General features: G+C 52.6%; 1 protein-coding gene across 2 annotated transcripts in view; it reads left to right on the forward strand.

The window, feature by feature from the left end:
* Window positions 1–1,936: 1,936 nt before the first annotated feature.
* Window positions 1,937–21,882, forward strand: part of CDK18 (cyclin dependent kinase 18) — a 40,086-nt gene continuing 20,140 nt past the window's right edge. The window contains exon 1 of one of the 2 annotated variants that reach the window (XM_074893597.1): window positions 1,937–2,579. Coding sequence is in view for 1 of the 2 variants with exons in the window: in XM_074893598.1 (XP_074749699.1) it covers window positions 9,592–9,620 (29 nt within the window). In the remaining variant the exon portion in view is untranslated. Of the gene's footprint in view, window positions 2,580–9,576; window positions 9,621–21,882 lie in introns of those variants that run through there. The other variant, XM_074893598.1, reaches the window with a different exon arrangement.

The raw sequence follows: 21,882 nt of genomic DNA on the forward strand, positions 1-21,882 counted from the left end.
TTATGAGGAATATTACACACCAATGAGCAGCTTGTGTGACACAGCCACTGAGCTCGTGTCTCTGTCCACTAATTACTTATAATGTTCTTGCTCCTTGCACATCACTTTCTCTTAGAGCCAGTTTCTCTGTCCATCTCCAATTTGGGGGCTTCCTCTCCTTCATTAGCCACAGTTTTTGCTGGGGATCTCCTTTGCATTCTGTTTTAAGATGGATTTACAGCTAGGTGGTCTCACAGCTGTGGCACGGCAGTGTGGCAGTGGTTGTTATGCCGAGGGCTGCACTGTGCTGGGAATGGCACATAAGTGGCTGAGACATCTCTCCTCCGGGAGACATCTCCCCTTTAAACAGAGGAGACGGGTGAGTATGGAAGTCAGAGGCATGCCAGAGCCTGGCAGGACCGCCGGGCTGCGGAAAATGTGCCAGTTTCTGCCACCAGTGGCATAAAGGGAGCATGATGGCTAATGTCACATGGAGCTGCCGCTGACTTTGCAGCCCACATGACCAGGTACTCATTGACCAGGGGTTAGGGGAGGGCAGTCGTTCACGTGAGCCAAGGGCCAGCCTGCACATCATGCCTCTGGGTCTTATCCTCTGCTGCTCCTCCCTGAGCCCTGCAGAGCGAAGGATGCAAATCCCCATGATGCAGGTGAGAAACAAGCTGCTGAGGGCAGTGAGAAACAAGCTCCTCGCCCTGTGTCGTGGAGAACTGGGTCTTACCCCTGCTGCAAAGCCATCACGCCCCAGCTGGGGCAATGTGCCTCAAACTTGAACTCCACGTCTGCTTCTGGAGGGGCAGTTCCAGTTCAGAGCCCGTTCGTTCAGCCCCGTGTGCTCAGACGAGTCTTAGCTCACGTGCTCACTAGATGAGGTGACTGAAGAGCTGGTGTCGAATGTTTTACCCCACTCAGAGCAGAGAAGCATTACCAAGGGCTCAAGGTCTTGGCTAGGTGTTGCCATGGGATGGCTAAAGTGAACAAACAAAATGGATCCTGGTGAAACACTCCTTTTCTCCACGGGGGCTCAGCTTTTACACTTCTGCAATTCCATCTGTGAACCACTTCCCTGTTCCTCGAAGTGCCTCCCAGCAAGCTTGAACAGGTTCTAAGATAAGAAATGACAGTCAGTAAGTCCCCTGAGACTCCCACATTCAAAAAGGGGTAAAAAGGACTTCTGTCAGCAGCAGAACTAAGAAAGCCTGAATTTGTGTCTTCTGGACGGTCTTGTGGAATCTCAGATGTCTGGAAAGGAGAAGATCCTATATGCTTCCCTGAACTAGGATTTCCCCCGAGAGCTTGTGCTGCCTTTTCTCCTCCTCACCAGCTCTGCTGCATCCTCCAGGTTCCCGCTCTCCACACTCTGGGTTAGCCAGATTTTGTGCCTTCCCTGCCCAGTTCTGCTGCTGGCATCCCTCTGCCTTCCCCCGCCACACTGAACCTCCTGCACATCCCCCAGATTTAGGCATAATACCCACTAATTACAAAAACTACTGACAGGATGGTCTGTAGAGGGAAGGCGAGGATTAATATAGCTGGGAATATAAGAAATTAATTAGTTTCAGACAGACAATGTTGGCACCTCCAGTCTGCCTGATTTATTTCCATGGCTGGTCTATTTTTGGCAAACTGAGAATGTTTGGCTAAATATAAGACAATAAATAGCTGGAATGGACGGTGGTAAAGCGGCTGCTAAATCCGTAACCTCGCTGGAGTGACAGGGGCTGGTATTTCCACGGCTGCCCACGGGACGCGGGTCCCTGCCGGGTCCCGAGTGTGGCCCCGGTTTCACGGGCGGCCCCCGCATCTGCCGGGAGCCTCAAGGAAAAGGAGGAGGAGGAGGAGGAGGAGGAGGAGGAGGAGGAGGAGGAGGAGGAGGAGGAGGAGGAGGAGGAAGAGCTGCGGGAGGGAACTCCCCTGACTCGTGTGCTGGGGCTGGGATCGGGGGGTGCGCGGCTCCCCCAGCCCGCAGAGCAGCCGGGCTCTCCGCCGCGCAGCCTGAGCGGGGCCGGGGGCTGCCCGCAGCGCTCCCGGTACGGCCCCGGCCCGGCTGCGAGGACCGAGCGGGCTCCTCAGCCCCGGGGCTGCGGCGGGGAGGAGCCAGCGCCGCGCCGGGTCCCGCACCGGCACCGCACCGGCACCGCTTCTGCTCCGGCACCGCGCCGGGTCCCGCACCGGTTCCGGCACCGCTTCTGCTCCGGCACCGCACCCGCACCGGCTCCGGCACCGGCACCGCTTCTGCTCCGGCACCGCGCCGGGTCCCGCACCGGCCCCGGCACCGCTCCAACCCCGTCCGGCCCCGGCCCCGCGTCTGCTCCGGCACCGGAACCGGCACCGCGCCGCGTCCCGCACCGGCACCGCACCCGCTCCGGCACCGGCCCCGCTCTGACCCCTTCCGGCCGCGGCCCCGCTCCGGCGCTGGTACCGCCCCAGCCCCTCTCCGGCCCCGCTTCTGCTCCAGCCCCGGCCCCGCTCCCGCCCCGTCCCCGGTGCGGCCCCGGAGCGCCGCCCCTGCCCTTCCCCGGGACCCGGCGCGGCGGCGGCAGGAAGGAGGAAGGCGGGCGGCGAGACCTGCTCGGCGGCCGGTGAGTGCCGGGGTGAGGGCGGCGGCGGGGGCTGGGGGACCCCCTGCCCTGCCCTCCCCTCCCGCAGCCCCGCCGGCCCGGCAGCGCCTGGTCGGGGACTGCCGCTGCCTTTTGGGGACTGTTTGGGCAGCAAGTGCTCGGGCAGGGGAGAGCTGAAGTTGGGGAATCGGTGAGGGAGGGTTCAGCGCTGTACCAAGCGCAGCCAGAATTTATACCTGTCTGTTCGCTATTTGGTGTCTTTTGGTCCTAAACGTGGTTTAGGGAGCCCTGGTCAACCCTTCACTCACTATCAACTTCAACACGTGCCCTTAGATGCCCCTGGCTTGGGGTCCCTCTGTGAAGAACCTGGGGGGGCCCTTCTGTCTCCAGCCTGAAAGCTCCCAGGGGGGTTGCAGACACCCAGGGTCTGGCTGGTGGGTTCCCCAGCTCAGGCTGGAGCCCTGCTGCTGGCTGGCCGGCAGCATGGCATTCTCCTTGCACTGCATTTTTTTGTGGCTGTCGGTATCAGCTACATCTCCCCAACATGCCTGTTGCTCTGACAAGTTCCCAGGGGTGTGGAAAACTTGCCCCCAGGACGCCTGGCCCCCTCCTCGCTGGCAAAGAGCTCCCCAGACAAGAGCGCCCGTTAAGAGCGGGTCTCCCTGCCACGCCAACACTAGCTCCTGTAAAGTCAGGCTTTAATAAACTGGCTCTTCTTTCCGTGAAAACAAACCGGAATGAGCATGCTGGCTGGTGGGCACAATGGTGGCATTAGCTCTGAAAAGAAGAAAGCATCAGGGTCAGGCCTGGGGCTGCTGGCGTTGGTTTTTTTGTGCTCTGCATCAACCAAATGAACGATGCGATGCGTGCTGGGGGTTGGAGAAGGCGCCTGAAGGGGAATCGCTCTGAATGAGCGGCACGCTGAAAGTTAGTGCCTCCGGATGAGATTTGTGAAAGGGCAAGTGCTTTTGGACAGGACCCTCTTCCTGCGTGGAAATAGGATTAATTTCCTCCTCGGTGGTGTAATGGGGCAACATGTAGATCTGCAACGTGTGCTAACACAGAGCTGAAACGTGGGAAATGCAAGCAGAGTCTTGTTTTCCAGCCTCACAAGGCACTGACGGGGCAGCTGGGTCACCCCATCTGTGGAGAGGTCATGAAAACCAGTTCCCGTGATTCTGAAAAGGTTCCCTTGGTGCAAACACCAGGCCATTAGGTAACTGGTCAGTTAGTGTCAGCGGGAACTCAGCAGTGGTGGCATGCTGAGATCTCAAAGTGTGTTTGTCGTCTAGAGCATCCTTTCCTCCCTGGAGAAGATACATCGATGGGACGTGACATGTCCAAGAGCCTGATGCAAAGAAGGAACAGAGGCAGGAATAGGAGGAGGGCACCTGGTTCACCAGCTGGCACCCCATCCACGAAACTTCATCTGTGTGCGTGTGTGTGAGGCTTCCAGCTCCCACTTTGTTGATTTTTAGACTCTCTTTGTCATGCCAGAAGACTGCTGTGCAAGTTTTGGTGCCCATTCTCCAGGCAGGACCATTTTCGATGGGAGGTTTTGCAGATTTCACAGATTTGTTTCCAAGAGCCCAGACTTGCTCATTAATGCAAGAAAGTATTGGTACTATGTCCAAATGAGGGCAATTAATACATGAGTAGTGGAACAACCTCCCCAGCAATGGCTGGGAGTTCCTCCTCTCTTACCCTGCTTGGAAAAGAGAGGGAATTTTATAACTAAAGAACAGGATTCTGGAGATCTGTCCCTGGCCTTGCCACGGATCCTATCTGACCTTGGACACATCACCATATCCCCGTGGCTGAGTTCCCCCATCTGTTAACACTTGACCTTGCTTTGTTCTCAGAGGTTTGCTCCCAGAGATCTGTAGAGCTTTGGGATGCGGGCAGAGATAGGCGGGGACGCACTCAAATACTTGTCTCGATGCTGCGCAGGCCCCTTTCCCTAAACAAACGCTCTTTGTGGTGCCCTGAATGGACCCTTCAGGCTGCGCTGGCAAACCAGTGACAAAGACTGAAGTGATGGTGTCACGTATTCATACGTTACAGGTGACCGAAATGCAGCTGACGCGCCCGGCTGCTTTTTCCTGGCTTCCAAACTAGCAGCTTTAAATCTTTAGCTGCTGCCTTTCGTATGCATTTATTGCCATTGTTGCTGTCTTGTTTTTCACAGTTAGGCACAGGCTGGGGTATGGCCCTGCTGTGCCAAGAGCACGGGTGCGGGAGGAGCAGCTTTTGCCTTCTGTTGCTGGCACTGTAACTAGACAAGATAGATGAAGGCAGCTTCATTTTGCATATGGGAAAGCGGAAAGAAAATGCCTTGCTCAAGGGGCTCCAGGGAGCCTGTGGTAGCAGAGGGAATTGAGTTTTGACCTCCCGAGTCCATGAGGATCCCTCCGTTCCCGCTGTCCTTTGTGCTGCGCCCTGCCACTTGGGGAGACAGAAACCTGCGTATGTACTTTCCCTCTGTTGTGTACACGTTAAAATATCCACGTTGCAGTTTCCACTGAGACCATCCCCTTGGTCTGGCCTTCTGGAGAGAAATGAATGTTTGGTCAATCCTTGTAACCCTGAGACATTCCTCTGGCTTCCATACAGACCTGAGGTTTGGGCCAGGAGGTCTGAGAATCTCCAGAAAATCTGGGACACGTGTTTAGAGTCATGTCCAAATAATAGTAAGAGTTTCCAGGAGGGTTTATATTCAGTTAGAGCCTCCCAAATTCTCCTTCCATGCTCAGGGAAATTGAGGCAAACTTAAAGCAGCTTCTCCAGGCAAGAGGACAGGGGGTCTTGACTCCGGGGCCAGCTACAGAGTTCAGAAAAGATCCCAACACAGCCTGGGGTGAGTTCTGCTCTGTGTAATTAGTGTACTGAAACCCTGAAAGGTCAGCTCTGCTTGATGGCGTGGTCTTGGTTTACATCTTTACAGGTAGAAAAACAGTAAACAGTCTCTATTTTAAAAAGGCCCTTCAGCTGCTTTCAGCAAACTCTGACCACGCAGAGGTTTGACCTGCCGGGTTTGCTTTTCTCTAAATTAACTTGCTTCTGCTGTTTGTAAAGGGAAAACTGATAGTAGAAAGCAACCTGTTGATTAACGTAGATGCGAAAGCCCAGATTACAATCTGGTGAACAATCAACTTTGCAGAGTGATCTGTAATCAGATGGAGCATCTTTTGCTCTCTCTTTACATTTCTAATCAAGGTTTCTTTTCAGGTAGCATTTTGCCTGCAGCCAGTGTTGCTCATCTGCTGCTTGTTTGCTCAGTAGCTCACAGTCTCAGCTCGTATCTTTGTCTAGGCAGCCTGGCTGGAAAAGAAGCTGGTGTGAAATGATTCTCAAGCCACAGAGCAGAGCTAGCAAGCCTCCAGAGATGGCCGGGCTTCATCTGTGCTTCTGACAACGCCGCAATCTCTCATCTCTCTTGTTCTTTCTTTGCCTCCCTCCTTTCGTGCGGCTTATTCTTGCTGTATCTCCAATCACAACTTGAGATCTGTATTCTCTTGCCTGCTGGGTTTCCTCGCTGTTTTAGAGATGAGATCCAAGCCACCACAATTAAGGGCAGATTTTTGCAGGCAGGCTAGGCACGCCACATTCCCACTGGGAAATGTCCATGTATCTTCAGCACAGCATGCCTGCCCACTGGGCTGATCTCTGCTGAAAATCTGACTGTTTCTTTTCACACCTGAGCAGCAGCTGGCCTCTTGATAAAATTCTCACTCGTGTGCTGAATGCATAATGCACCACAATTTCAAGTGTAGGTAGGACCTGCAGGAATACAGCTCACGAAGTGGAAGGATGCTCCAGGCTTTGGGGCACTTGCTTCAGAGAGTTGGATTCAGATGCCAGCACCAGCTCTTGTTTTTGTTTGTGGCTTTTCTGTGCTCCTGTCTTATACCAGGTACCGTCCCTCCTGCACCAGGGTGCTGGGAGGATAAATGACTCTGAAAGTGTTCACACTGTGGAACGGAGGGGTGTTTGACCTGCTGCTTTCAAAGATGGATGCTCACTGCTTTTTGGGAGCCAGGTCTCGCAGAGCAGCTCAGGTGGAGACATTTCAGAGCATCTCAGACAGCCTGGGTCTGATGCTGACCCGCTGTGAGCCTGGCACTGTATTCTGCTTCCCTTTTACCTTCCTTTGTGGATTTAAATCGGGGGCATTTTGAAGCAGGAACAATTTCTCATTACATAGCGAGTCTTCAATCTCTGGGGCCAGCAGGCAGTACCATAACAAAAATAATAAATTATTTGAGTAGCGAATTTCTGATACAGTGCCTGGTACCAGTCACCTCTGCCAGCGCTGCAGGGACACAGGGTGTCATCAGAGCTGCTACTGCTTGGGCTGCACAGAGAAGGCAGCAGACAGGTCGGAGTGCTCTTGGGTTTACTCTCCTTAGTGCATGGGGAAGGAAGGGCGCTGCTAGTGAAGACACTTCATTGCCAAATAATGGTGCGTTCAATCCAATTATTTTGTTACTTTTTAATTTTGTTAATTACACCCAAACAATTCACCCTCACACCACCCTTGAGCTAGTACTATCATCTGAATTTATCGGGTGGGAAACTGAGGCAAGGAGCATATTCCTGGTGTTGGCAAGGTCCCATCACTGATGGCACTGGCTCTCAAACCTGAGGTCTAATACTCTCTCAACATGTGCTGTTTTGTGTAGCTAACAGCCCGTCTCTCACTGTGGTTTGGGGTGACACGAATTCTATTTGTCTTTTGGGCACCCTTTCAGTTTTTGCTCATGACCTGCCATGCAGTAATGTTTTTATTACTGAAGACTTCTCCATGAACCCTCTCCCCCTCCTTCTCTTTCTTCCCCAACCTCTGAAAAGCTCAGCTGTTTCCTTTAAAACAACCCAAATTTCCCCAGCTGGGGACCTCAGAGTGGGGCAGGGGGCTGGATTTGACCAGTTTCATGGGGTGCTGCTGTTGTTTTGGTGACTTTTAATTGAATTGCTGAATTAAAAAGGAGAGGCTGTTGAAGCTGACCATAAACACTGAAACCTCTGAAGAAATAAAAATGTCCCTTTTTTGGGAAGCAGAAACATTCCAAACGTTCCATTTATTTCTGTTACTTCTCTGCTTTGATTTAAATAGTTTATTTTTACTCAGTCTATTTGATTATTTGTAAGTGTTAATATGTTGGTCACTCGGGGGTTATGATTCATGATCCCAGTTAGATTTAGCTGCAGCCCCCCCACTGTTGCTTTTCCCTTGCACCCGCTTCTCCCCAGCACTGCCCACTCTTGAAGCTGCATCTTTTTTTAGTGGCTAAACCTGACAAGGTTTGTGAACAAGAGCGTTAACTCTGCGCTTGTGAACATGCACATGCATATCAATTCGTCGGTGGTGGGTTTTTTTCTGTGTTCCAGCATGGAATATCACCTGGAGCTTGGTTTTATGCCTTCTAGCATGACTTGAATTATTTGGTGGAAAGCCTCTTAGAGTGGCAGCTTATGCACCGAGCCTGTGCTGGAGCAAATGCTGCTGAGCTGTAGATACCCAAAGATGCAGCCAGGGACCTACAGGGGTATTCAACAGCACTTTGTTGTGGTTTCTTTTATTTTGGACTTTAAAAATACGGTTTGAAGAGTATAATAGCAGTTGAAGTGATCTCTTTTCACCCAGAAAATGCGTCCTCCTATTGCATCTGCCCACGTTAGTAGGTTAAATTCCACTTTCTGCCTTACTTCACCAGATGCTCAAATGGTATAAATCAGCACTGCTCCGCTGAAGTCAGTGGACATGCAGCAGCACAAGACACGGCGGTTTTGTCACCAGCCAAGGTTGCGAGTGTCACAAATCCTCTCTGGTTTTGTAGTAGGATCTCTTCTGTAATATGTGCTTGTGTCATCTCTGCTGTCACCCTGATAACACAGGGAACTAGAAACTACCACTCATTTCTGCAGCACCAGCATCGCCAGTGACCTGGCAGAGAGCGTGCTTCAGAAATTCAGGATCCAGTCCCGATCCAGTAGATCCGGGCAGCAGTGATCTATAAACACCAGACTGAAGGAAACGGTGCTGCAGGAGTGGTTTGGAGGTAGGATCCAGGGCCAGATCTCCTCGATTCTTTTCCTGGCTGTGCCATTGACTTGCTATTTGACCTTGGGTGAGTCCCATCCTGTCTCTGTGCTTCTGTTTTTCCCGTCTTGGAGGGGGGATAGTAGCCAAATTCACAGCTAGGCTGAGGTACAGTTGGTATTAGTGAAATGCTTGGCTATCCTTGAACAAACAGTGATCACAGAAGGGCCAGGAACTGTTCCTGTGTTACTGTAGGCATAATAACCTCTCTGGCATCTGTTCTCCCTGCCTCAAATTGGAGCAGTGATTTAAGGGCAAGGGAGAAGCAGTAAGGAAAATCTGCGTTCAGCCTAAAGCATGTATTGCTCCTTCTGCTACAGATACTCCTGAGGGTTGGTCAGCTTGTAATTATTAACTAATTACTGCACAGTAATCAGTGTGCCGCAGGATACAGGAAGTATAGGCAGTCGGGAACAAGCCGTATCTCACAAATCCCAGCCTTTTCTTATCTGTCCTTTGTATTTTAGCCATCGTGGTGGTATCTGACTTAACAGCCCTGCCCATCGGGCTCTCGGACGGGACATAACAAGTCAGCCTGTGGCTGGATACTCCTGGGCTCTGTTTGCTTTTCATGTTTGCATTTAGGGGACTGAAGGCCAGTGTTAGTCCAGAACAGGGCACAGCTCCATCCCGGACTGTGGCTGCGAGGAGAACCTCTCTTGCAGGTCTGCCAATGTTCCCCGTCCTGCTTGGAGGAGACCACATCTAGGGGCGAGCCTTTGCAGCCCTCGCCATCTGCCTCCACAATCCAGGCATTGAGACTGTGCATTTCCTGAGCGTGGCACTGGCCGGAGGAGGTGAATTAGCAACCCTGGAGACTGAAAGCCTCTGTTTATCCCAGGAGCAGGTTCGGCACAGCCCGGGGAGCCGCTCTGCCAGCCGTGCCGCTCCGCCGTGCCGTGGACTGAGGGACCTCCTGCGCGGGAGCTGATGGAGTCGGTCCCCGTGGCCCGTTCGGGGTGGGTGTGCTGAGCAGAGCTGACTGTTGTTGGGGGTCTGTGGGACCCGGGGGACAGTGCAGAGCCCATGTCACCCCTCACAGCGCCTCAGACAGAGCGAAGAACAGCACCTCAGTCCATCAGCTGGCGTATTTTCTTTTTCAAGGAAGAGCTAGAGTCTGAAATGCTGCCCAGCGCAGCGGAAACCTCTGCAGGGCCAAGTCTCACTGTAGGCTTGTGTGGTCGAGGCAAGAAACCTCTAAGGGATGCCTGAGACTGCCCTGGTCAGAGGAGCCAAGGGGTTTGTTTTTCCGCCGGTTTGGTTTTTGATTCAAGGCAGAAAACATCTCTGACGTGGGTCTGAGGTGGGGGAGGATGGGCTGTCGGGGCCATCACAAATCATCATCTGCATCAAGAGCTGCTGCTGTGCCTGTAGCTGAAGGCAGACGGGGACACGGGGACCTGAAGCTGCAGGAGTGGTAGTTTGAGCCCAGCGCTCCTTGTGTGGACCAGGCGCCCCAGAGCCATTTCAGCTCTTTGGAAGGGTCCCAGAAAGGCTGCGGATGGTCTGGCTGCACCTGGGCAGCCTTCCTAGGACCTGGGTTTTAGGCAGGAGTTTGCAAACACCATTTGCAATGTAAATTGGTGTGTGTGGGACAGAGAAGCAATATTACCTGCCTGGGAGTCTGAGGGGGAAGGAGAACTAGTGGGTTTAATGCTCTTTTTGGTCATACCCAGGGGTTGTTCTGTGTCTTGTCCAAAAGACAAAGATGCAGAGAGTGCCTCTCCGTCCCCAAACTGCTCTCTCCATGAAAGGAACCATCACAACACTCCAGCACACACCTCCCAGTACCACCTTCGCGTCCCTCCCTTCCACCGTCACCCTCCTGCTTTCGCAGTACCTCTCAAAGCCCCTGGAAAGAGCAGCAGCCGTGAGGAGCTTTCCCATCACTCTTGTTGCTGCCCGGTCCCTAGAGAGCCGTGGCTGGGAGGCGCAGAGGTGCCCGTCCTGCTGCTGAATTCCTCTCAGACCCCGGCTGCAGCTGCGCAGCGATGGAAACAGGTATTTCCTCTGTGCAGGAGGTGCAGAGAAAAGGTTCGATTGAGTCATTTTCATTCCAGGAAAACATGACACAGTATCTGAGGGAGAAGGCGTGTTTTTATAAATTACCATTAGCAGCATGTGTTCTATTTAAGTACTTAATCCCTTTCAATCCCTTCTTATTAACGATTAATTGTGCAACTAATCGCACTATGATAGCAGCATTGCAAGTGCAGTTCGTTGCAGTGTGTACAAGCAACCCCACCAGTATTAAACCAGATAAGAATTTGGTGTGGTGGTGAGAGGGGGGGCACCTCAGCTCAGCCGTGATGCTCTGCTGTGTGAACGTAGGCCAAATCTCTTGTCTCTTTGGGTCTCAGGATTATAATCCTTTCTTATCTCGAGCATTTCCTATGAAGCATACAGCTTATCAGCTTGCGAGGCAGGAGAGGAGTAGAATTGAAGACAATCAAGTGGGCTTTGAACAGCCCTGCTTGATGTAGTCCCTTTTCATCCCGCTTTCTGAGCTTTGTCTCCTTGACTCTCGTGGCCTGTTACTGAAAACCACATGGAAATACGCCTGTGTTTTGATTTGGGGGCGGGGGCTATATTTGAAATTATTTCCAGGCGTGTTTCTGATGTCGTACCAAAGGGCAGTGGGCTGCAGGCCGTGGTCAGCGCGTGTTGCAGCCCAGCACCTATCTCCTCCTAACAGTGTCCAAGGACTGGTGAGTCCAACCGTGTGTTTCCCTGCGAGAGATTGCTCGCCCTCGCTCTCTTGCACTCTGTTTATCTCACGCTGGGCTCTGTTATCTCCCCCAGCTTCCAAGGCTTGTGCAGAAACCCATCAAGCTTGTCAAGGACAGCAGAGCTGCGGGGGGGACTCAACCAGTATGCAGTGAGGGTTGCGATAGTTGTTAACGTGCAGGGGGGAGGTGGGTTGGGAGTGCAGACAGAAGGGGAGAAATGAACTTTAAAAAAATTAAAAAGAGATAAATTCTTTATTTTAAAACCCACCAAATATACTTGCTCTGTCTGCCATTCCCATGACTGACATTGCAACTTTCAGGACACCGAGCAGCGAGCTGGGGCTTGGCTTGGCGAAACAGATGTTATTTACAGTTTAACAAGGAACAAGGTTTATCTAAACAGTGTGTGCTTGCCGAGTTCCCAGATATGCATGAAATGTTGCCCTCCATAGGGAAGTGAGGTTTGCAGGCACTGAGGCATGCTTAATCTGTTTATACATGTTTCATCTAGGATATCTCCATTTGGTATCCAGACGTGTCCGTGTTTGGTTTAACATGAAAACGTTGTAGTCGTGGTGGTGCTCAGCTGTGGCGGGGTGGGGATATTAGGGAGGTGGGTGTCTCCAGGCAGGATGGCTGAGGATGCCCTGCAAGCATGTGCTGCTCTCTCAGGAAAAGAGGTTTCCTGGAAGGCAGCATCTCACTGGGTTTGGGATCCTGGTGAGCTTGCACCATCACAGGGCCTGGGCTGGGCTCTTGGGCAATCCCACAGCCTCCTTGTAGCATCCCTGTGTTTATGGAAAATGGTGCTGCTGGTGCAAAATACCTGATAAAGAGCTTCTTGAGCAGAGGAGGTGCAGCACAGACATAGCAGGACAGTCTGATCTGCAAGCAGATCCCTGTCCCGGGCTGCCCAGGGGAGGGAGGTACAGCCGAGGGTGTCAGGATGAGGAGCGAAGGGGAGGGAGTGTCTCTGCATCTCAGACCAGCCTCCTGTCTTTCTGCTCTCCCAGCTCTTTCTAAGGAAGCTGGTGGAGGAGGCAAGACAGTTACTGAGAAGGTTTTTGCCATATGGGCACACGTCCAAGCTGGTTGGCAACCCCCGGATCTCAGGAGCTGCCATACATCTGGGGGAGTCCCTCATTTAATGCTGGTTGTGCTAGTCAAAACTGAAGGACTGTTTGAGGATCCGCTTCATTTGCTTTCGCTAGTGGTTCCCTGAGACATTTGCTACTGTGAAAATCTCTTTTGGTGTTTGTTTCTGCATTATTCCTTCCCTGCATGTGGCCCAGACAATGTCTGGTTTTCAGTGTGTTGCCTAACCTCTGGCTCTTTGCAAAATGGAAGTGCTTCATGTGCAGAAATAAGGAGTGTAGTGTTACTGGCGGCGGTATCGGCGCTGGGATCTGAGAAGTCAGAGGAGGAATGGCAGGGGCACTTGGGTCCTTTCGGATTATGGAGAAAAACTCAGACACTGAAATGGAGAGAGAGCACAGGGGATGGGAGAGCAGGTGAAATCTGTCTGTACAGGAGCAGCTTTAAGAGTTTGCAGCAGCAGGGCACAAGTCGTGCAAAGCACGGTCGGCTTTCACGGTAGTGCATGTGCACAGGCAAGGGAGAACCATCCCTGCAGCAAGCGAGAACCATCCCTGGGGGCTGTTCGTGCTGGTGTGAGGCTGTCTCAAAGCCTGGCATCTCGGCAGCAACACGGAGCTCTTGCCAGTGCCAAGTTTGCTGCCTCAGAACAGCGCTCTTATCACCCTGGGATCCCTGGCAGCCACCTCTTGGCTCAGGAGGTTTTTTTAAATCTTCTGCCTTCCTCCAGCCTTGACAGCAGCTTAGTAGAGCAGAAGTCCCTGATCGCCAGCTGGAGCGAGGACTTGAGCAATCAATCCCCTCTCCCATCGCGAGGGTGAGGTGAAAGCAAAGCCAAGCCAGAGAGATCACAGGGCTGCCCACCTGCACATCGCAGCCCTGGCTGGGGCTCTGCGCACCACTGCGGGAATCGTGATAAGGAAGAGTCTGGATAAAAGATATTGCAGCGTTACCCTTCCCATTATGGGGGAGCTGGGGATGCCAGAAGTAATTACAGTTTGTGCTGTGCTTTGAAATCCTCTGATTCCTCAAGCGTTGGCTCGTCATGCTCCCTACCTGTGTGGCTGCAATTCCCTCACATCTGAGGGAGAAATACTTACACACACGTGCGCAAAGCCCTCCAAGGATGGGTGCACGACTGGTTTAAGATTAAATACCAGATTAGTGCAATCCCTGGCAGGGAAGTAGACTTGCAGTGTTTGCTCACTACCTTACCACCATGTGACTATACCAGAGCTTTAAATAAAACAGATTTAAAACCCTGCTGCAAAGAGTTTTATGTGCCTAATGCCGAACAGTGGTACCGCTGCTCCAGAGCACAGTCCTGGGGAGAAACCCAGCCCGTAGCTGGTACTGTGAACTCTGCTGGAGTGGGGAGAAGTAGGTCAGGAACACCGTCCCCTTTCATTCATGGCTTTTCCTGTTGCTGCAGAAAGATCTGTCCAAGGGTGGTGGGGGGCTGGTTTACTTGCAGTGTCAGCTCCAAGGAGCTGCTGGATCTGAGCTGGGAGCTTGCTGGGGAAGGAAGGAGCGTTAATCCCGTATGCAGCTGTCTGCACAGTCTCTCCAGCTCATCCTCCCATTGCCAGGGCCGGGTGGCATAGAAATCCAGGTATCTACGGATTGTAGAGCACAACTGGGAGAGGCCTCAGCCCTTTCGTAAGTGCGGTTTATCAGGGTAGAGCAAGGCAAGCTGGACTCCGTGCATTTCTAGTCTCGTAGAAAATGCGTGGCAAAGAGCCGAGCTCTTAATTGCTTTGAGTGCTTGTGGTGGTGCTGCTTCTTATAAATGTTGTGCTTCTGTTTATATTAAAACCGTTTTCTGTTTTTCTGGGAAATTCAGTCCTGTCAAGATCCTTTGATACCAGGGTCCCTCTGGTAAGACTTTTCATGAGGATCTGGCTTTCATTTCTTCTCTTCACCTTTTCGTTGTGTGCTGGTTGCTGTCCCCCTCCTTTTCTTTGCACCAGAGGTAGCTGCATTTCACAAATTCCACGCGACTATCAGGTGTACGGGATGTAATTTCTGTTTCTTTAAATACCCTCCCTAGGAATGCTTTCAGAAAGGGGACCCGGGCAGCAGGGCTGTGCGATCCCTCTGCTCAGCTGTCCCTGCGGAGCTGAGGCAGCGTGATGCCCGCCGAGCTGTGATCACACCCCTGGGCAGCAGCTCAAAGCTGACTCCTGGGTCTGCCTTCCACATCGCAGCTGAAGAAATGAATTACCCCCAGTCCTCATTTCACACTAATACCCTCCTTTCAGCCTTGTTCTCACGTGCCAGAAAGAGAGGCCTTGGGTGGAAGATGAAATCATGGGTCACAGGAGGAAAATTCCAGCATTTTCTGTTAAAGAGAAAGGGAGACAACCTCTCCTGGCTCCTCCTGACCACTGCAGGGAAAGTGAATCCTGGCTTTCCGTGAGCTCTTGTCTGCATGGCAATCACAGGCGAGCTTGCAGCTCTGGGAGCATTGTGTGGGCTGGAGAAAGAACGAAAGCTCTAATTACAAAAAAAAAAAAAAAAAAAAAAAAAGGAAAAGGAGGAAAGAAAATAGCAATTAAGAAGGCAGCAGACTCTACATACCCCATGCTGTGTGGGCGTGTGGATGACAGCCTCGCACAGCTTCACGGGGTGTGCTGGGGACATGGCTGGGGGAGAGGCTCTGTGGGACTTGGTCTCTCCTGCACCAGGGATCTTCTCCCGTAACGGTGGATCCTCCTTCCATCTACCAATAAAGGGAGGGCAGGTGCTGACAGCCTCAGCCACAGGTTAAACACTCCTGCGAAAGAAAATAAGCGGCTTTGTGTTGCTGGGAATGACTTTTTTTGGCAGCTGGAAGCTGGCACCCTCTTCGCTGTCTTTCCCAGCCACCTGGGAACGCCGGCTGCCAGCTGCGGGGATGACAGTGCTTGGTTTGTCTTTCCGGAGTGTCTTTCATTCAGCGGGATCCGTGAGCATGTTCTTGGTTGTGCTTGAGCCTCTGTCACTTTTGGGGCGTGACTTGCCAGCCAGGTAACCGGGAGGTGATGCTGGGAGAGGGCAGCACAGGACATCGGGTCTCCGGGGGGGTTTGTGAAGAGCAGGCGGGCTTCCCCGCGAGGTCCCTGCCGTGTAGCAGGAAGAGCCAATCTGCCTCGGATGCAGCTTGGATTGCGTTAGTTAATTGTCAGTAATCGTTTGAGTGTCATAAAAGGCAAGGACCAGGCTGGCTTTTGCTGGTAATGTTCCTCTTCGGTAATTACGTGTGTTGATATTGCAGTAGCTACTCACTGTGCTAGGAGCTTGGTATCACATGCTGCTTGTGCCTGCTGTGTAATAAAAGGGTGAAGGGAGGAAGTGAGTCACAGAAAAGGGGAGAGAACGGCTAAATATCATGCAGTCAAGGAGCAGCCCCTCACACCTGAGCTGTAAAGGGCTGCTGCCCCGACAATCCCAGCACAGCTCTTTGCTCCCAAGCGTCACATTAGAGCCCAGGTCTCTGGGTCGTGGTCTGGCACCGCCGGATGAGCGAGACAGTGCTGCCGTCACGGTGAACGCTGCCAGTGGGACACGTGCCCTGAACTCCCGAGCGACCCTAAATTCAGGCTCGATAACTTAGAGAGCTGCCGTAGGAAAATTGAGTATCAAAGGGAGTGGCTGTCTCCGAGCCAAACGCAGTTGTGTTGGGCTCCAGGGGGAAAAGCCGTGCGCTTTTGCTGAGACTCATTTCCCGCTGCCTGCCCTTCTGGTGCAGAGCAGCAGTGATGGATGGGTGGGAGCAGGGGATCTGCTGATCAACAGCAGCTGCGAGTCCCGACCACTCATCCCCTGAAGATGATGAACGTACCATAGAAGCACTGACACCATCACCTTCAGGTGACATTCTGCACAGCAGACAATGTGGGCACTGAGCTCCCACCCATGACTGGGATGTCTGTGGTGGACAAACTGGCTATTAGCAGTCTATTGTTGTTCCAGCTGAACACTGGACACTTTTCTCAGGTTAGTATCGGCTGACGAATAAGTGCCTAGTGTTTTGAGGCTGCTGGAATAATGACCATCATTTTAATGCTTTCCTCAGAGCTGCCCTGATCTCACCAAGAGCCAGGAAGGGAAGAGCCAAGTGAGAACTGCTGACTGCACTGCACAGGGCTGTGGACACAGAGAAAGGCAAAATATACAAAGGCAGAACAAACCTCCTTTGTGTGCTCTTGTTACTGGGCTCATTGTCAGGACTGGGATGACCGACAGTGGAAATGCACATCTAGCAAAATGACTTTCCTTCCCACTCTCACCTGTGCATCAAGTACAGGTTATAACGTCTCCAGAGGCTGGGCTTGCAGGAAGTTTTCCATAGCATTCACCCTTCCCAGGCTGTCTTCGTGTCTGAGTCTCAGAGATCTGTATGTGCTCCACGTGGCTTGTGCTTTGCCTGCATCGTCGTTTCTTAACAACAGTTTGCCATGGCCATAATTGCAGTGCTGAAATGAGGGATAGAACCCTGCCGTGCTGGGCGCTGTACACCCCACAAACCAGGCTTCTGCCTCCAAGGGTCTCACAAATGCAAACAAACTGGGAGGGAGGATGCGTCACCAGTCTTGATTTATAGCTGGGGAAACCAAGGCATGCCAAGAGGGTCAGAGCCGGAGTGGAAGCCAGACTTGCACATTTGCTACAGGATCATTTTTCCTCCCAGGCCTCCTCTGAACTGCAGACATGTGCAGGGAGGACAGTGATCTCCTGGCTGCCATAATCACATTCCTGGTGTGCTGCATTTGTTGTAATCATGGAAGCCAGTAGTACAGAAGAAAGAAAATTGCAGCATGAGGATAGACCGACCCAAAGTTCCCTGTTCAGTCATGGCCAGCGCGGTCGCTCCCTGGGATGATGGTCTTGCTGTTGCTACGGGGCTCCAGTAGATTAATAGGAATTGATTGTGCTCCCTTCCCTGCAGGATCTAGACTGCCTGGCAGGGGCTTTGCTCCCTGTGTAGGAGGAAAATGTCAGACCCCCTGAGTGGGAGGCAGATGTGGAGGGAGGAGAACTGGCCTTGCTCTCTTCCCCTCATCCCTCACCTTTTGGGGAGAGTAATTGTGCAAACAGCTCTGTCTGATGGGCAGGGTCTGCTCAGCAGAACGTGCTCCTGGCTCTTAGGGCCGTGCCAGTCCTTGCTGCAGCTCAGAGCAGCCTCTGTCCATCTGAACTAATCGACCCGGGCACTCGGACGGTGCTTTGCAGCATCTGTCATGGGGAGGGAGCAACTGGGAGCTTGTTACCCCAGGGAGGGTTTCATGCCAACAGCTGAGCAGCCCCAGAGACATTCATTTGGTGGTTGGGGGCTGACATCCTTCCCTGCCCCTCTGACCTTGCCGCAGTAGGATTCCCAGCTGCTGCAGAAAATTCAGCATCGCCCCTGGTGTATGTTAGAGTCATCCCCAGCACGCTGTGATTTCCCTCTGACTCCCCAGCACAGCCCCAGATCTCTCCCCGTCCCCCTCCGTACACCGCCCGAGGACCCAGCTCTGGCCCTGCCGAGGAAATTCGGAGCAGAGGAGGAATTCAGCTTGTGCTGAGCTCCTGTTTGCACAGGAATGTGCACCGTGGAGGGGCCGAAATCTTTCCCATCGCCTGCACGCTGCAGTCTTGGCAGCTCATGGTACTTTTCTCTGCCTCTCCTCTGCGCTGGAGCTGGGGAGGGAGCACATCAGCTGGCCAGAAGAGACCCGCTGCTGGCCAGCAGAGAGGGCTGCTTGGCACGTGGGCCACTCTGGGGAGCTTTGTTGGGTCTGACTTTTGTCCCCACGCCTTGCGATGTGAGGAGGGGCACGTATTCAACCGGTGCCTCGATTCGTTGTTTGTTTAGCCCCGTAGCCACATGCAGCGTTGCATGATAGCTGTGTTTGCAGAGCAAATAAGGCTCTATGAGCAGAATTCACCATTTCTCTGATACTTGCAGGAGTGAATCAATGCTACCTAATAGCTAGAAGCATGAGCCGTAACTGCTGAATAGGACTGTTCATTTTGCCTTGTAAACACAACTGTTAATCTCTCTGGGGATTTTAAAAAAAAAAAAAAGCTTAAAAAAAGCATGCTATTCCCTCCAAGCCTTCCACCCTTTCAGCTGGAAAATGCGGGCAGGAGTCTGTTAAAATGGTAAGAAAAAAAATGGAGCCACTTATCATTTGTGAAAAGCAATAAAGTGGTTATTGCTTGAAAGCCTTGCTTCCGAGCCCCTACAATATGCTGAAGGAGAAAGGGGACAGTTTCGTACGCTGATGATGGCTTGTCTGTGCCTAAAATACCTGTCTCTTGAATTCCACAGCAGAGAGCCAGCAGGTTTCGCTGTACAAATGCAAGAGAGATTCATGTGGATAGTCACAGCCCAAATGCCTATGGGAATTGTTCGCTGAAAAATAGCGCGGTTATTGCTAGCGCAGCCTTTGAACGCAGTGTTTAAAGGATCGTTAACATCTTGTCCCGATCATGTGATGAGCTTTCCTGACGGGATTCAGCTTTGGGCTCTTTGAAGTGTTTTAGCCAAGTATTTACTATCTGACTATATTACAGTAAATGCAGATCATTCACACTTCTGGCTTTAATCCCTGTTCCTTGGCCAAATTCCAACCCGAGTGATTTCGTTTTTGCCTGTTGATGCAAAAATTCCTTAATGCCATTTCTGACTGCGTCTTCCCGTCGTGTTCTGCCGTGCGACGTCATGTTTCTGCATGGTAATCAGCCGGCTTCTTCCATCCCAGAGATGACTGCAGTTCAGGGGTTGCTGTAATTCCCTTCAAGATCCTTCAGGCTGTAAAACAAGTGATGTCATTGCTTTGCTTAGCGAGTGGCACTTTCTCTCAGAAAGTCAATAAATGCCTCCACTTCCTTTAGTGCACAAAAGGGTGGAAAACAACAGGCAGTCGCTAGCAATTCTTCCTGTGAAATCCATGCCAGGGGAGAGGGCTGGGCTGCTCTGTTTAGCTGTAAAAAGGAGTTGCCTTCCCTCAGAAGAAATGCAGCCGGAGGGTGGACGAAGCCCCTTGCACCCCGGGGTGCTGCCCAGGGCGGTGTGCAGGGAGGGGTACCCACCACAGCCCTGCCCCCTGCGCTGTGCTGCAAGTTGTGGGGTGCTGTGCTCGCAGGAGGGGAGCAAATCCCAGCTGGAGGGCACCTGGATCCAAATGGCCACTCAGGGCGGGACAAAATCCTCTCCAGGAGGAGCGGAGGGCTGAGGACAAGAACAGTCCCATAAATTCCAGCTGACAAAACACTTTAATGTGAACTCCATCACCAGATGCCAAGCAGGTCCAGGTGTAGCTGGAAAAAACAGCCACAATTGCACAAAGCCATAAAGATAACGAGCACAGGGCAGGCTTGTGCATAGCAGGAGAGGTAGCTAGCAGTGTCGGTGCTATTTTTACCCCCACCCCACTTCCTCTCCGAGGAGGTTTATATTTAGCAGCCTGGAGCTGCTGGCACTCCAGTTGGTGGCAAGGAGGGGATGGATTTGGACTGCGATTTGCGGAGCACAGATTTTTGTCGGTGCGAAGCTGTTTGCCTGCTAAACCATTTGTGCGGTTTTGAGGAGGGTGAGTGGACAGGGAGCGGGGTGGAAAGAAAGACCCCTTCCCTTCCTCCGCTTCCTCATTCACCTGAAGGTGGAGCATCTTTTATGTTCCCTGTATCTTTCCTGGTCCTGGAGTCCAGGGCCCTTCTGGAGGTTATGGATTGGCTTGGTGGGGCATTGTCAGAGCAGGAATTGCTCAGCAGCTCACGCTCAGCACCTTCCCGTGACCTTCAGGGCCTGCGGTGTGGCTTGCTGTCCTGACCATCCCGTGCCACTCCCTGCCAGGGTGGCACTTTGTCCCCAGCGCAGCAGGGTGACCGCTGTCCTTTGGGCATGGCAGGTGGGGTGGTGGGTTGAGCAGCTCTGCAGCAGCCCCCAGCCCTCCATCCCAGTCCCTCCCAGTCCCAGGTGGGGTGCCCTTTCCGAAAGGGAAGGAAAGGGGATCATGCTCAGAGTTGGGATCTGTTCTCCTTGATCCTGCAAGTGTGTTATCCACCATGTGGGTACACTTCTTTCACCCACTGTTAGGGGTGCACAGCACTGCTCAATCTCTCTTGAAACACAGAGCCTTCCTCTCCAAGGTGTGATTTGAGCGCCTTGGGGGACTGGCAAGGGGCAGTCTCATGCAGCTCTTTCTCTCTTCCCTGACAGTTTCTGGTGAAGGCAACCTGGTATCTTCAGGTGGGTTTGAAGTCAAGTAATTGCAGCGCTTGCTGCTGCGAGCGTGTCCTTGCACTTGCTGTGTTATGGACATGTGCAGGGGTGGCTCGGGATGCTACCGGAGTGCTGTTCAGCAGTGTAACCTTCACCAGAGATTCGTGGAAACCTGCTTATGCTCTCCTTTGAAAGAATAATCACTGGGGCTTATCTTAACATTAATGAGGAAAGATTGTCTTTTGTTTGAGCCTCTGGTGTACCTGCTGGGAGCATCACGGATTTCCCCTGAGCTCCTGTTTCCTGTTTGGGAGTAAAACAGTGCCAAGCACAGGAGCCTCTGTAGCTTTTCCTAGTGCCACTTCAGCAGTGTCAGCACGCACAGCTGGAGCAAAACACTGCAGGTCGGTTCAGTTCCTCGGGTGCCTGCAACACTGGCGGCGTTTCCACACGCCAGCAGTGCCTCGGTTAAAACTTGCTTAGCTTGCGAGGTGGGGAGCCAGATCAGAGCCATGGGCTGGGAAAATGGTCTCCAAAGTAAGTATCGAGCTTTGCCTTCTCTTCAGAAGGAACAGCACTGCTTGGAGACTTTATTCTTGGCTGTGAAGAAAGCACCAGCATGGAGACTTTGTTAATGCAGCATTCCCTAGTGCCAGCATCTTTGTTGTCAAAGCATGTTTCTGTAGTGCTGAGAAAACATTTAAATGTCTGAAGCCTGAAGTGGATGTGTCTAGCATCCCCCTGCCTCGCTTTGCAACTCAAAGCAGCCTCCAGCCGCCCCTCCCACCCCCGGCCAAGTACCCCAGCCCCGATTCCAGGAGCACAAGCATCGCTGGCCAGCCCTCAGCTTTAGGGTTTTGCAGCATTAAAGGTGGGAGCTGAGTGGGGATGGCTGAGGGGTGTGAGTCCCCAGCATTCAGGTGAATCCCAGGGATTTTCAGGGGATTGCACCCACAGCAGGGTGCCATGCCTCACAGCAGAGCCTGGCAGACACCCAAACGGAGTGTTTATATTGCTGACGGATAATCTTTTAAGCTTTCAGATGCAGGCATGTCAACCCAAGTGTTCCCGTTGCCCTGGCGACGCGATGCATTAGCTCCCGGATGCTGTGTCTGTTCGCATCAGTCTGGAATGTGATCACCGTTTGTTTGTGCTGATAAGCCCCGGAGGGGGCTGGGAGGGAGTGGGGAGAGCCAGGGAGGA

The sequence above is a fragment of the Strix uralensis genome, chromosome 24 (genome assembly GCF_047716275.1).
Source record: "Strix uralensis isolate ZFMK-TIS-50842 chromosome 24, bStrUra1, whole genome shotgun sequence".
NCBI classification, from domain to species: domain Eukaryota; kingdom Metazoa; phylum Chordata; class Aves; order Strigiformes; family Strigidae; genus Strix; species Strix uralensis.